The sequence below is a fragment of the Apis mellifera genome, linkage group LG1, assembly GCF_003254395.2.
Source record: "Apis mellifera strain DH4 linkage group LG1, Amel_HAv3.1, whole genome shotgun sequence".
NCBI classification, from domain to species: domain Eukaryota; kingdom Metazoa; phylum Arthropoda; class Insecta; order Hymenoptera; family Apidae; genus Apis; species Apis mellifera.
The window spans coordinates 14724690-14740597 of record NC_037638.1 but is presented as its reverse complement, the minus strand read 5'-3'; the positions used below and the strand labels follow the sequence as shown (position 1 = coordinate 14740597).

Below are 15908 nucleotides of genomic sequence, written 5' to 3'. Positions count from 1 at the left end.
CTTTTTGACAAGTTACAAGACACCATATTGGTTTATTTTCCAGTTTGTCCTATGAGCGGAGTCACTGTCTGCATGTGAATGACAGCCATTAAAATCCATTAAATAACATCTTCAAAGTTACTGAGTTGGTTAGGTCAAAGTCTTTTTCCGGCCGCCTATGGCGGCCGGTAATTCCAACAATAATTATTATTTTGGTAAGTTATTTTTGTTTCAATAATGAATCAACTTACCGAATAAACAATGTTTATAATTGTATTATTATATTTTGTGTGAACTAATTAGAAAAACAAAATTTATATAATCTATATAATCAAATTTGACTTATCGCGCCTAAATAGTCATTATCCAAATGCAATTCCGTTCATTGGACGAATTATGAATATAAATCAATAAATGATATTCTAATCATTAACTTTACACACGAATTTTTGAAGTGAATTTCTAAACTTAAAATTAACATTTTTGAATTCTATTCATCAAAAACTATCAAAAAACATAAAAATTCAAAGTAAAATTTAATAACATAATATACAATAATAAAGTTGAAACAAAAATTTTGCTAAATAATTTTCGGAAAAAATTACTTTAAATCGCCTTAGAAATCATTGAAATTTTTAATAGTCGACATTATTATGACATATAAAAATATATAAAAATATATATATGACTATATAAAAATATTAATCTCTATAGTTATATCATATGTAGGATATTAATATATTTATAATATATCTTTCGAAGATCGATTTTAAAACAAACAAAAATTAGTATTTAAAAATATTTGAAGCTTATTTATAACAAAATAAAAAAAAAAAGATTTTAGCATTATATCATTGTTACACTTTCATCCTATCATATTTCATTTAACATAAAATTAAATTGCTTATAACTTAATAAATAAGCCTCAAACATTTTTGTATTTATTTTGCCTTTTAGAATTGATTCTCCAAAAATCATGAATATATTAAAATATATATTATATACGAATATAAAAAAAGATGCAATCATTTGTTTTAAATATATTAATATTATATTCCTATATGTTATGTATGCCTATATATATGTTTTTATTTAAAATATAAAAATGTATAATAATTCTAAAATATATTTTACTCTAAATTTTTTTTTCTTTTATAATTTTCTCTATTTTTAACAATTTTGAAAATATAATTTATATCAATTATATAAGAGATTATATATGAATCATTTATAATATTATATTATCTTTGTAATATTATCTTTTTTTCTGTTTGATGATAGTATAAATATATATATATACAAGATTTAATAAATATATATAAAACTTAATAAATTTTTATAATTTTTAAATATAAAATTTTATTAAAAATTTAATGTACTATAAAATAATGGATATATTCGCAACAAATATTGTAAAAAAATGTATTTAAGAAAATATGTTTTTCAACCAATAGCAAAATACTGTCTATATAATCTAAAGTGTTTGTGATTGGTTGTTTTAATGAATTTCACGAATTTCCCGCTTTTTAGAATGCTATAGAAGCGTAATGGAACATTTAACGAATATAAATAATATATTGTGCATTTTTCAATTTTTTTTCTCAAGATTTATCAGAATCTTGTACGATTTCTCTTGATACAGTTAAAATAATTTCGTGATCGATTAAAAATGTGCCTTAGAAAAATGTTAGATATATCATGAAACTTTTGTGCCGAAAAATTTACTATATTTGTGAATATGTACATTATAATCAACGATTTTTAGTGATGTGTAGTGAAATTCAATATAATACGGAGTGCCAAAAACAACAAAACTAAAATATAATTCATTGATATTATATTGTTTGATAAAAAATAAGTTATTATCATGAATGTAAAATCAGCATTAATATCATAAGAATGTAAGGTTAGATATTCGTTATAATTTACATTCTGTGTGTTATTATTTCTTAATACATTATTTTATATGATAAAAGTGTTTAAATAAGTCAATAGAACTAGAAAAAATCAACAATATAAATAGTTCAAGGACATTCTTCATCATTTTTATTCAGTGTGCATTGTGCAGTGTATAATAGATACAATCTCCAAATATCTACGTGATATGTTTCTACTTTGATTACTGCAAGAAATATAAACATGTTAGTAGAAATAAATTAATAATTAGGTTTTAATATTTTGTATAATCCATTAATGCAAAAATAAAACATAAATATAATTTTATATATTTAATATTTTGTAGGGCAGATCGAGATTATGATATGGGTCCAGCTACAGAAATGATGGTAAATGATTTTGATGATGAGCGGACTTTAGATGAAGAAGAAGCTTTAGAAGGTAGTGAAGATTCTCACAACGAGTTGTCCAACTTACAAAAGGTATAGTTCTGAGGTGAATGAGTTAAATATTTAACATATACAATGTTCATTTTGTAACAAGTTTCTGATCCCAACTATTCTAGGATCAAGCCTGTGAAATGAAAAAATCAAGCCCATAAATAATTACAATTATGATAAGTTTCTACAACACTTTGGACTCAAAGTGCGTTCTCGTAGTGAGATTCGTATGTTTAGTCTGTTTGTTATATGTGGCATGGTAATCATTTGTGTTTTTGTCTTCTTTCAGGAAGGTGATATGCCACTAAAAGACCTACTTGCGATGTATGGATACGGGGATCCATCAACGGAAAATTCAAACAGTTCAGACCGAATGTTAATTCCATCTGGAAGCGGCGATCCAGAAATTGAAGGACAATATTCAGATAAAGGAGATAATGATGCAGATGATGATGAAGATGACGATGAAGCGGATGCAACTAGTAATGAACCAGATCTCAAGCAATTTTATACAGAAATGTTGGTAAAAGGAAAAGATTCGTCGTCGTTAGTATCAGGATCAACAATGAAAGGAAATAATACCAATAGTGTAGGTACTGGAGATAATAGCAGACGACATAGAATTCATGATGATGATGAAGATGATGAAGAAGGTGAAGTGGAAGAATGTTCAATGATGGATGGTTGTAGTAACAATGAAAGCACAAGAACGACTTCAACTATTGGTGGTAATACTGCTAAATGTAGCAGTATAACCGCACTTGCTAATTGTACAACAAATGATAATACTGGTGGTGGAGTAGAAATTAATGTTAGCAGTGGTATGGTAGATGGAGGAGAAGATGGAATAGTTAGTAGTGGTATAGGCACATCAAGATTACTAAGAAGTGTTTCACGACCACAAAGCGAAGAAGAAGAAGATGATTGTGATTATAGTCCAGATGAAGAAGAATGGAAGAAGACAATCATGGTTGGTATTAATTATCAAGCAGCTATACCAGAAGGTCTTTGCCATTATGATGATGCTTTACCTTATGAAAATGAGGATAAGATGTTATGGGATCCTAGCCATATACCTGAAGAGGAAACTGAAGAGTTCTTAGAACGGGCACAATTACCAGCTGTAAAAGGTGGTTCTCTTCCTACAGGGTCACATATCAGAGATGATGAACAAGCTTTATATTTATTGTTACAATGTGGCTATAATCTTGAAGAGGCATTAAGGAGACGAAGAATGAACGTCGTACCACCAACGGATGCAGTTAGTCTGTGGTCAGAAGAAGAGTGTCATAATTTTGAATCTGGATTACGAAGTTATGGAAAAGATTTTCATCTTATACAAAAAAATAAGGTATGCATCATATATAAACTTGAAATATTTTATGATAATAAGAAATATTTATATAATGTAAATTATTATAATAGGTTAGAACGCGATCTGTTGGAGAATTAGTGCAATTTTATTATCTTTGGAAGAAAACAGAAAGGCATGATATATTTACATACAAAGCTCGTTTAGAAAAGAAAAAATATGCTTTGCATCCTGGTATCACGTGAGTATTTTCTCTGCTTCATAATATTAATAAAAATTATATATATATATATATATATATCCATAAAAAAAAATAAAATATTTATACGTTTATAAGTTTAAATTATTATAATAATTATATATTTTTTCTTTTTCTTTTTTTTTTATTAAATAAATTTGTAATCAATTAAATTTTAATCGAATTATATAGTTTCTATTGTTACATTTTTATGTTACGATTGAAAACTTGAAGTATGACAAGATCGTTGAATCGTAAGCAGGGACTATATGGACCGATTTCTGGAAGAACAAGAGGGTGTTCGCGATCGTAGCAGTTCACCAAACGTTCATTGTTTACTATACGGTGATGCGAAACGACAAAGGTCAACCGTTAGTGTTCCAAATAATGAGGAAGCAAAATCAGCGGAACCATGGGATGGTTCTGTAATTGATTCTTTAGTAGACTCGAATGGACCGACGCCAGTACCACCGCCACCCCCACCTCCACCTCCACCACCACCGATATCAACTGCTGTAACTGTATCTTCAGGTTCTGTTTCAACTATATTGTCAACATCTATATATTGTACTGCGACAACTCGTCATTCCGATTGTTCACCGTCCGATTCTAGCTATACAAATCCACATATGTGGTCGAATTTGACATCTCGAAATCATTCTACCTCCTGTATCGTAACGACGATCTCAATAAATACGACAACAACAAGTACTATTCCAATGGTTACGGCCATTGGAATTACAAGCACGGTTACAAGCAGTTCTACCATCACTTCTACTGCCTCTAATAATTTTTATCGCTCGCGAGTAACGTCGAGAAATAATGATGTGCATGATACACCATCACCAGAGAACATTTTACCTCATTTACCTCCTTAGCGTCGAACACGACTTTCAGGTTTCCAGCCTGGAAGGTGTCAAATGTCTTGGTGCGATGTGATTTATTTAACACTCGCGTTATCATTATCGTCATAACATATAATATTCGTTAATACCACGAATTATATTTTTATACTATATCGTAATATGATTATTAATTTCTATAGCGAAAATAAAAAAAAAAAGGAAAAAAAAGTTTTTCGCGAAATCGAAATAAATGATAGCAAATTAAGTAAAATTGGAAAGATAATTGATTAGATTAAGTGGTATATGAACATAAATTACTACAGCTTTTTCCATACTTTCTGCTTTCTACTTTCCTATAACCATTCCTGATGATCCTGTAGATTTACAAAAAGAATACAAGTTTAAAATGTGTCTAAATGATTCACATTTTCAGATCTATAAATAATTAAATGTTATTAAAGCGAATGAATAATACAATTACAGAATTGTAATAACAGATAAATTTATAAAAAATAATAATCGTTATTTAAAACACGTATCTAATTCTTGCTACTACTGACTGTACAAAAATTTACAATTTACAAATCTGAAAGAAATAGGATTTTGGTAATTTGAAATGGTTAAATTAAATGAAATTTGATGACTATATACTTCTTTTTTTATATTTTCATCAAGGATGCACAATATGTTAAATGTGACTTTTTGTTATCTCAATCATTATTTTATCGACACAAAAAAAAATTTGAAGTACATTTGTGAATCCTTGCAACTAATTTTTTTATCCTTTACATATATTGAAAACATAAAATTATAATAAAAATTGTTATTTTATTGTGAATTCCAACGTATGTTATAAATCAATTTTTTGTATGGTGTTAAATAATTTCTTTCATTTTTTTCTTTTTTTTAAATTTAAAGCATATATATTTATCGAAATTTTACGTTGTTATCGATATTGTGTTAAATCTAAAGATTCCACAACAGTCTTAAATAATTTTCCCATCAAAGGTAAAAATTGTATGTTATTAATATTAATTGCGTATTTTCCTGTAGTGTGCACATTTTCTTTGAATATAGTTCCTTGTATTTCTTTTAATCTAGCGGGTAAGATAGTTTGATTGAAATCAACAGTTTGTTGAATAGTTCTTATACTTTTAGCATCAGAATTGATTAATGAACCCTTAACTTGCCAGTCATCAGGTGTACCCCGATGTTCAAGAAAATCGAAGAAAACTCCTAATTCAGTCACTGTTTCGCGTGCTATTAGTTGTCGATCTCGAAGAGCGATTCTTGGACTTCTAACTCCTTCCAGAGCTTGATACAAAATCAATACGAGATTAATTTCAAGAGCGAATCTGGTATTATTTTCATCCATAGATTCAAACCAAGGATCGCTAAATTTTTGATACTTTGCTACAACAGGACTATCATTATTTGATATTCCTTTTGTTACATGTCTACCGCTTGTTAAGGCTGTTGCTCTTGAAAGAATAGTATTTTCACAGATAAGAGGATCATAGGGTCTTCGTACAAGTCTTGGACTGCTTAATAATGGCACAGTTACATCTAAACCACTTACATATGCCAAAAATTCACTTCCTACATTAGAAGAAGATCTTGATGTGGAACCCGATGCTGCATGAATAATCCTTCTAAGATCTTTGCTTGAATGCATTCGCCGATCTTCTGGTGCAGCATGTTCCCATTCTTTTTTAGCAGAATCTGTTTTATCTGTTTGTTTACTAAGTGAACCGGACGAAGAACTGATGGGCTGAGATCGATAATGTAGAGCCTGTGTAAATAATTGTGTCGAACTAATGATTGTGCCGTAAGTTAATCGTGGTCCGGAACTCATGCTCATATGAGGTGGTCCAAAATTCATTTCAGCCATTGGAGTATAGCAAAAATCTTGCGTATATATAGTATCTACAAGAGTATTTAGTCTCGGTGAAAAATGAACGAAACTTAACGCACAGGTTGTATTTATAATGATCAATTTGTTAACTAATAATTTCAATTCACCGCTTGGCAATCTTTTATCACAAGATTCTAATTCTTCAGCACTTTCCACACTAATACCATCAATAATGAATTTGAGAATTCGTGGTCTTAGCAATAGATTTACAGTATTATCATATGCCAAATACATACATTTAATTAGAGTCTCACAAACATTTGGTTGTATCGAATTCCAAACATACGGTTGCGTTGCAATAATATAAATAAGAGCAACAAGAGATTGTACCAAATCGGCAGCAAGAAGATCCGCTGTATGTCTTAATAAGGTTGACGCAACCATTAATTGATATTCATGAGAATGTAAAAACATTGTGATAGATTTGATATAAACATTAGGCATTTCTCTAGTGACGAGTCCTATTAAAAATTCAAGACCAAGTGTATAAAGCGGCCACCAATCCTGACATCGCCATTGTCCATTTGGACAATCGTCATATAATGAATCTAACATACTATTTCCAATGTCAATAGGTGGAATTAAGCTTAGCCATAATTTCGCAATATCATTTTCATTGATCGGATGTAAAGCGTAAGGAGATCGAATGATTAAATTAAGCAAATTAAGAGCAGCAGTGCTAAATCTTAGATATGAATATTTTTGTAAAGTAACACCGATGCATGTCATCAATTCCGGTATCATTTGTCGAAATTGTACACAACTAGATTTTCGTTGACACTTTGTAGTATTTCGTTCTATATAAGAACGTAATACTTGGGTAACCATACAAACAGCTAAAGTTGCTGGTAAACTTTCTCGAATTCCGCGAACAGTTTCTGCATTTCTTTCTTCGGCATTCTTTTGCGTAGTTACACTATCAATCGTATCTATTTTACAATCGATGTCTTTTCGTTTAACCAAATGATCTTGTTTTCTTCTTTCTAATTGAATAGCAGCTTCTTTTAATTCCTCTAATTCACAGGCAGCAATTGTACAGGAATGTGATAGAAGATATTCAAGACTTGATATATCCTCGCGTAAAGTACTTTTCACGCATTGTATGCATCCGAGAAGCAAAGAAATTAATGTTTGACGTAAAGATTTTCCAAAAGTGCAATAAGCTTGACTAATTTCTTGCATTAATTGTGTCAATCCACATTTAAAAATTCTGGAATCGTCAACGCACATTTGTTTCCAAGAAGTAATACATCGAAGCGATAAAGAAGCTAGCAACATAGTAATTTTTCGGCTAGAAACATCATAAGATTGCTTGATTCGTTCAAGTAGCGATTCTAAAGAACGTTGCGTTATTAATTGTGCTTGTGATACGTTAATAGGATAATTCATAGCTATTCTTTCGTCAGTTAATGTGACAATAAAATTGTACCAAGATTCCAAATTGGTTTCATATAACGAATCTGTAATATTAATATCTCGCTTTTCACAAGGTTTTTGTTTAACGGTATGTACATCATCAAGTATGTACATTGCCAACTTTTTCCAGTAATCTTTCGATTTGTCCAATAGTTTTTTCAGATTCATAGTAAAATCATCTTCCAATGTGGTACTTTTGAACAACTCTAAAGTAATTATATCTAGTAAATGAGAATAACCTTTTACACCTGGTAATATCTCTCTGAAAAACGGAGCAAAAAGATGAGTCCAAAAATTTTCACGTTTTCGAAAAAAATTTACAAGAATTTCATTTCTATGATACCACATTGCTCGTAATAATGCCATTGTACTATTATATAATTTGTCGCTAACAATATCGTCTCTTTCATAGATTCGATTTAAATATTTAACTAAAAATTGCCTACATCCTTCAGTAAAAAATTCTTCTACCGATCGAGGAAAGATTCGTTTGCATTCTGCTGGATGTACAATATTAAAGAGAGCTTCTGTAAGACCCGGCTGCTTTTCTAGACATACAGCAACCAGTTCAAGAATAGCAACTTTAACGTCTGCGACACAAGTTGGTGACATAAGACCTCTACGAGAAGCAAAAGTCTCTCGTATAGCTGTACCATCCATACCCATACAAACTAAAAGTGACATAGATGATCCTTCAGCAAATTTTTTTAATAATCTGACAGCCATTGCTTGCAAAGGTGGACTGAACCAAACATACAAATAATTTACAATTGTAGGTACTATTAAAAGTCCATTTGGTACACGAGGTGAAGAATATAATGCAGCTTCTAATGGTGATCTCTCTCCTATTTCTAAACCTAAGGATTTTCGGAATATAAGTAATCTATTTACTACAGATAAAGCCAATTGTACACTTTTGATTGCTTTGAAACCTTTCCCGCGAATCCAATCTGTTTCTGCCATCATTTTATTATGTAAAGTACGTTCGCCAGTACGAATTAATTTAAGTAAAGCATGTCGTGGTTCTAAATACAGTAAACTATATGCAACAACAAGTTGTAATTCATTACGTATATCCTCTTTTGGTAAACTAGATTCGAGCGCTCTATGAAGACAAAACATGCTTTTTAACCACAAGTCAGTTCTTTCCGCATCCGAATCGAAATACCAGAAATCTAATTTTGGTAAAACACCTTGCAATAAAAACACCATGCCAGGTATTTCTATTGTATATAGAGCTTCCTCGTTGTATTTTCTGATTAAATATTTTGATAAAATATCCAAATATGCATTCAAGATTGGATAAGAATGAGCGATCGTTTCTATTGCAGATAACCATGACGCAATTATACCACCGTCGAAGGAAACTGCTTCAGCAAAATCTAATGTTTTTTGATACCGATTATTAAACCTTGGATAAACACCCGCTCGCATTCGAGACAAAATTTCTTCTGGATATTCTAACACAAGTTCGGATGAAATACTGATGCAAGCTGCAACTATTTTGTATATATACATTTTTTCTTCAGGTAATACAGGATAAGAAAATCTGTTTATGATCTCAAAACTTAATTCCGTTGGAATAACCATGTTTTCTCTATTCCATATTTCTATATGTTTAGCTAATGTTTTTAACAATTTTAAACCTTGTGAAACATGCTCTGGCAAATTTTTATTCATTTTATTACAGCCTGTAATTCCACCGCCTGCTTGGGAAAACAGCTGTTCTATTTTGTGATGTAAAGCATGCCAATAACTTGCTCTTTGTCGAAATATCACTACTTCAGATCCACTTGATAATATACGTATATTTTCACATGGACAATCTTCTGATATAGTATATGAATTTCTGTGAATCACACATTCTTGTTCATACGGTTTGAATGATTTGCTATAGTCTCGTTGCCTCGGTACTTCTAATGTTAATGATGGAAGATTATCTAATTCTATTGCGATTTTTTCGGCACTCAACTCTGATGCAGATGCTAATCCAATTGCAATATTTGTTAATGGTTCAAATTCGTATGGAAATTGTTCAGCTGCAAATTTATAAATCAACCATAAACCATCATCATGTTCTTTCCAAAATCGCATTGCAGTTTCAGGAAACTGAATTGTAGCAGCAACAGCATTGAAAATATAATTTAATTCATTTTCATTTTCGTCATTTAATTTATCTTCATTAATAAAAGCACATGCTAAAGTAAGAAGGTTGTACACACTACTTCGTACAACTTCAGCATAATGAGTTTTTTCACAAATCATTTCACTATTCATCAAGTCTTGCAAGTAATGAAAAACATTTAATTTTATAGCTTTGATACCAAAATGTTTAAATCGATTCAAAGTATCAATATTTTCAGGATCAATGGCATAATTTGCTAACATCCAGGATAAAAAGAGTGGACTATCTTGAGGAAAGTTATCACGAATACATTTTTGTTCAAAGGTTTCTTGCATACTATTTCTCACACTATGTATCCAATCTTCCATATTAAAACTACAAAGAAAATACATTTTTATTGATATTATAATATTTAAAACTTTAAATAAAAAAATAGAAAGTATAAAAAACATACTGTTTTCTAATATCTAATGCTACTATTAACAATGCTACTTGACTGTATTGTATTTCTTGAATTTTCCTGGCAATTGCTTTTTTATCTTCATGACTTTTTGTACTTGCTAATCGTCTTGGTTCTCCCTGTAAATATTAAATTATCATTGTATAATGATTTAATAATATTTAATAATATTTAATTATTAGTTATATAATGCTTACTCCAATACTTTCATAAAACTTCATAAATTCAGTATCTGCGATATGTATATCATAAATAATGACTGTTAATATATGAAGTAATTCTCGCATTTCAATAAGACTACTATTGTATAATCTGTATAAATACTCTTCTGTACATAGTTGTGATCGTAAAGGTGGATTTATTGTTTTTAGCATTTCTATTTGTTTTCGAATAGAATCTAATAGAGTTCCAAATAGCACATCATCAAAGAATTTTGCAAATTCTTTTTGATAGCGATGTCCTTTATCTTCATCTTTATACTCAACCATTAATTTAAGGCACTTTATCAAGGTCATTCTTTCAGAATAATAAAATTCCCATATATCATCAATTAATACTTTCATTGATGTAAAATCTATTAGTTGAGATGCAAAAGTTTCCGCACAATTTCTATATTCATATTTTATAAAATTACATACCAGATCCCATGTAATCATGGCATCTAAGTTCTAAAATAAATAATTTATTATTTATTATCAGATAATTACAGAAAAATTAATAAAAATTTATTTAATATTATAATATTATTTATATTAAATATATTTAATATTATAATTTTTTTTTAATATGTAATACATACAAGAAGTGGAGCAAGTTTACTAATTAATTCATACATTCTAGGGGATGGGTCATTTTTAGGTATGTTTTGAAGTGACACTTCTGTATATGGTTTAAAAAATAATAATCCCTCTTTAAGAAGTTTAGTTTCCTTTTTAATTTCATCTTCTACTAGTTGTTTTTCACATCGACATACCGTATCCGATATTAAAAACCATAATTCCTTGCAATAACTTAATTTGTAAAATTTATATATATATATTTTTTTTTAATTATAGAGATATCCATAACATGAAAAATAAATTTATTTTTAAAATTTAGAATAATCTAAAGATCAAACATTTTTTTAATCGAGTAATTAAATATTATTTACTTACGGTAAACTTTCTACAATAGGTACTTCCATCTCCAATATATAGATTTATATTAGCTTATATAAAGCATATAAAATATCTTGTCTTATATGAAATTCAATTAAATATACTATCTAATATTACTTTCTATTTGATAATAATAATTCAAGATTAATATGTATTATAAACAATAATTGAGACATAACCTCAATCAATGTACAAAATTTAACGACTGACATAAACATTCGAGCAGCTTTCAGTTAATTCAATTATTGATTTATATATGTTAAGATAGAAATGATCAGGGACCCTAGAATTCACGTTGGTTACACTGCCGTAGATTTCCCGCCAACAATTGGCGCGCAGTTCATGGATTAAAGAAAAATAATCTCTAACAAAACATAATTTTCATAAAAAATAAATACTATTTTTATTACTTTTATTATTAGATGTTTTTTTATTAATTTTAATATAATTAAGAATATATATTTTAAATAATATTCAAAATTATTAGATAATAGATTGTTTAATTAAATGAACGGATAGATAGCAAACAATAACATATTTGCATCGTATAATATAATTTTATTGAGAAATAAAATAATCAATTTGCGAACATGAATTTTACGCTATATTGAGATAACTTTTATAATTATATGTATATCAAATGTAAGTATAATAGATATATAGATTATATTAATAGATTATATTAAAGAAATATAATGAAAATAATGTGTAAAAATGTGAAATCAAAAATAAATGTTTTTTGTACACATAGTAGATGTTGATGATGTCAGATAAATATTAATTAAATAAAAATTTATGATTGTATAAAAGAAAAATCATTTTTGAAGAAAATAAAATAAAAGGAAAAGAGCCACAGTTACCAAAACATCGATTTATTTGTCAAATATATTATTATAATCTGTAATTAGATATAATCATATAAAAAATTAATTGATTGGTCTATTCATTAGATACAGTAAACTATATTTTTTTTTTTACAGAATTTCATTATTCATGAAATGTAATTGATAAAATTTTATATCAACATATTTTACGATTGAAAAATACGATAAAAAATAATTTAGATTGCTTACTGTTAATGTAAAAACAACTTATGAAAATAAATTTAATATAAACTATGTATGTCAGACGCTACGGAAGAAACAAGATTGTTCAGTAGAAAAATATTGGGTAAAGGAATGGTTTATAAGAGAAGTAACGATAGTGGCATCAGGGCGCCGACGCGAGGCGTCGAAACGGTCGACGCCGCGTAGACGCCGATTGTTCGCCAGTACACGTTCGTCTTGAACACAGAGCGTATCGGTTATATTTATTGCGAGAAAACATTTTTTTCGGTTGTGCACGATGTTACTGCTAGCGTGAGTGTATCAATGAAAGAAAGTCAAGATTATTATGCGACCTATTATGCCTCTATCTCTGTAAATAATTTTTTTTTATCATTTTATCATTTATTCAAAATCAATTTCTCTTTTCGTTAAAGACACATGTTTTCGCAATTTGTTTTTTAGACATCCTATTTTGTGTATTTCATTTGACAAACAAATTAGAGTACAATAAATATTCGTGAGTTTTATCTTGCCTCTACATTACCTTTCATATTTTCTTTTTACAAATTTTTTGTTTGAAATGAAAAAGAAATTTTGATAGGACATTAACAGAAAGTTTAAAGAAAGATCATTGTCAATCAACGATTTAACTTTAATGTTTACGATAGTTCCAATGTTCTTGGTGTTCGCAATATTCACAATGTTTGGAAGAATCTCGTGAACATAAAGCGTTAAATCATCGGGGAGCGCAACAAGAGCGCACAGGTTCGGACGGCAACGAACAACTCGACGAATATTTCATCTTGAGTTGTTTCCGTGTGTGTTTTCATAATGTATGTACGTCGCGATTCTTGTTATCATGGATGCATCCGTCGGGAAATATAGTTTCGAGAATACATAGAATTCTCTGACGCGTTTACATGGTGCGCGTTAAAAGTATTTTTACTACGTTTAATACAATTTGAAATTCGAACGTGTAGTATCGTGTATGCGACACTGCGGTTTTTTCTACGTTCATTTATCTTTTTATATCTATAATTTAATGCTACGGAATGAGATCGCAACGGGACGAAATTTTAAAAATATTCAATCACAAATTATAATCCATCGATTTATCGAAATGCTCAATCGCTTGTTATTCTCCTTTCGATTATAAAATCGAATATGACAATTATCTGGTGAATAAACGATTGGATATATGATTATGCTTCTTTAAATATCATCGAAATTAGAAGAATTTCTTCTATTTTTCATATTTGTTAATCTCTTATAGCATTGTAAAATTGCTTAAATGAAAATGATTTGGAAAAACAATCGTTGAACGCAAATATTTTTAAAGTTTGCAATTGCACGCAAAATTTGTAAATATCATGTAATATCATGAAATATTGTTATAGTACAATTATCGAAAGCTTTCTTATTCTTTGATTTGTATTTCAATCGTAACACTTAGAACGAGTGTTTGTTGTTATACCATTATATCATATATCATGAGGGTTGGCAGTGTTTATACATATATATTTTAAAAAAAATTCGTAGTGACAAAGTCGATGACTGTATCTTATTTTATAAAAAGAAACTTGGTCTTTTCTTAACGTGAAAAAAAAAAAAAAGAAAATTGGTCATTGTCTGGCTACGATAGAAGAATGTGCTTAGGTGTGCGATTGACATACCGGAGCTGAGATGTTCGTCGTGACGAATTGTTTCGCGATGAACTAAGTTCGCGATTCAAGAGGCGACGTTTTTGAATTGAGTCCACGATCGTGCGCGACCAAGCAGACAAACGAGATAAAAAATAGAGAAGAAACCGGCGGCGGAGAAGTGAAAAATGAGGGCCTCGTTGCTGTTGCTGGGGGGCATCGTGGTATTCTCGGTCGCAGTTGCGAGAGCTCTCTCCTGTGTCTGTTCACCCTTCGAGTGTGACATTCTCACCGATGAGGATTGTCCCGGAGGCCTCACCTGGGATCCCTGTAGGTAAGCCAAAAATCAGTCTTTCTTTTAATATCTAATTATTAACGATTCATTCAATATTTTTTTTAATGAAAATATATATCACATACTAGAAAAATGCATACGCATTTGAATTAAAAATTTGCATTTATTGAATTATTGTTAATAATTAAGTTAGTAATTAAAATAATTTCAAATTCTGAATTTTAAATTTGATACTTTAATATAATATTTATTAAGTTCTTATATCCATTTGATCTATTTAAAGTCTTTATTTCTCTAAAATCTTAATTTTTAAATTAAACAATTATTTCTAGCAAATTTTTCTAGCAAATATGTGATATTTATATATAAAATAATAAATTACAAAACATATTGGATAAAAACATCTTGTTCTTATATCTGAATAACTGAAGGTTACTGTATATCATTCTATTTACTTATTCTTATCAACAAGAATATTGAACTAAAATATATAAAATATTTTTGACAATATCATCATGATCGATATTTAAAATATTATCTCAAATTGATCTTTTAACTTTTTATTTTTCTTACGAAAATTGCAAACTTTATTTATGTTGTTTATTTTATTTTTGAAGTTATTAAATATATAATATTAGTAAATTATCATTCGCGTAATCTTTTATGTATAATCTTTTGCATCTTTTCTATTTCTATTCTCTTGTATTTTTAACATTTCGAAATATGTGTGATTTATATATATATATAGTTATATATACATAGTTATATCTTTAATTACTTCTGCTGACCAAAATTGACCGATATTTGATTTTTTCCTTTCTTTTTTTTTCTTTTTTTTTTTTGCTTTTCCTATAAATAATATTCGACACTCATCGTGTCTGTATATTCCATTGAAAGATCTTCTATTATTAAAGTCTCTACTGAAAAAGGGAAAAAAATCTGTTTTTTGCGTAGCGTTCTTTGTCTGATGAATTTTATTGCGTTATTAGTGATATGCATTGATAAAAAATAGCGTTTGATAAAAGGAAATCTGAATATTCAAACTAGCAGTGAACAAAAGCGTCAGTTTTCGAAATTTTATGCCGTTTTTCGTTCGCATGTTCGAACGATTATTGCATATCGATCGTTTTTTGTGTTATAATAT

The 15908-nt window shown here is 29.0% G+C and overlaps 3 protein-coding genes across 11 annotated transcripts in view; 2 read left to right on the top strand and 1 right to left on the bottom strand.

The window, feature by feature from the left end:
• Positions 1–142: 142 nt before the first annotated feature.
• LOC409075 (mesoderm induction early response protein 1) lies at positions 143–5356 on the top strand. 7 transcript variants are annotated; one of them, XM_006570699.3, is made up of 5 exons: positions 143–194; positions 2227–2357; positions 2605–3666; positions 3741–3868; positions 4128–5356. In XM_006570699.3, the coding sequence occupies exons 1-5, from the start codon at positions 158–160 to the stop codon at positions 4741–4743; spliced, it is 1974 nt and encodes a 657-aa protein (XP_006570762.2). In that variant the 5' UTR covers positions 143–157; the 3' UTR covers positions 4744–5356. The 7 variants fall into 7 exon arrangements, with proteins under 7 accessions (XP_006570762.2, XP_006570761.2, XP_006570767.2 ...); XM_006570698.3 differs by having other exon boundaries at positions 4125–5356; XM_006570704.3 differs by having other exon boundaries at positions 4100–4615.
• LOC411474 (nucleoporin NUP188 homolog) lies at positions 5254–12073 on the bottom strand. The gene is made up of 5 exons (XM_394949.6): positions 11781–12073; positions 11426–11636; positions 10824–11294; positions 10621–10745; positions 5254–10541 (listed from the first exon to the last, which is right to left on the bottom strand). Exons 1-5 carry the CDS (start codon positions 11807–11809, stop codon positions 5657–5659), a joined length of 5721 nt encoding a protein of 1906 aa, XP_394949.4. The 5' UTR covers positions 11810–12073; the 3' UTR covers positions 5254–5656.
• A 963-nt stretch (positions 12074–13036) lies between these two features.
• Positions 13037–15908, top strand: part of LOC724618 (cysteine-rich motor neuron 1 protein) — a 261295-nt gene continuing 258423 nt past the window's right edge. The window contains exons 1-2 of one of the 3 annotated variants that reach the window (XM_026446249.1): positions 13037–13201; positions 14486–14803. In XM_026446249.1, coding sequence (XP_026302034.1) covers positions 14658–14803 — 146 coding nt within the window. In that variant the 5' untranslated portion in view covers positions 13037–13201; positions 14486–14657. Of the gene's footprint in view, positions 13202–14367; positions 14804–15908 lie in introns of those variants that run through there. The other 2 variants (XM_026446248.1, XM_001120512.5) reach the window with 2 other exon arrangements.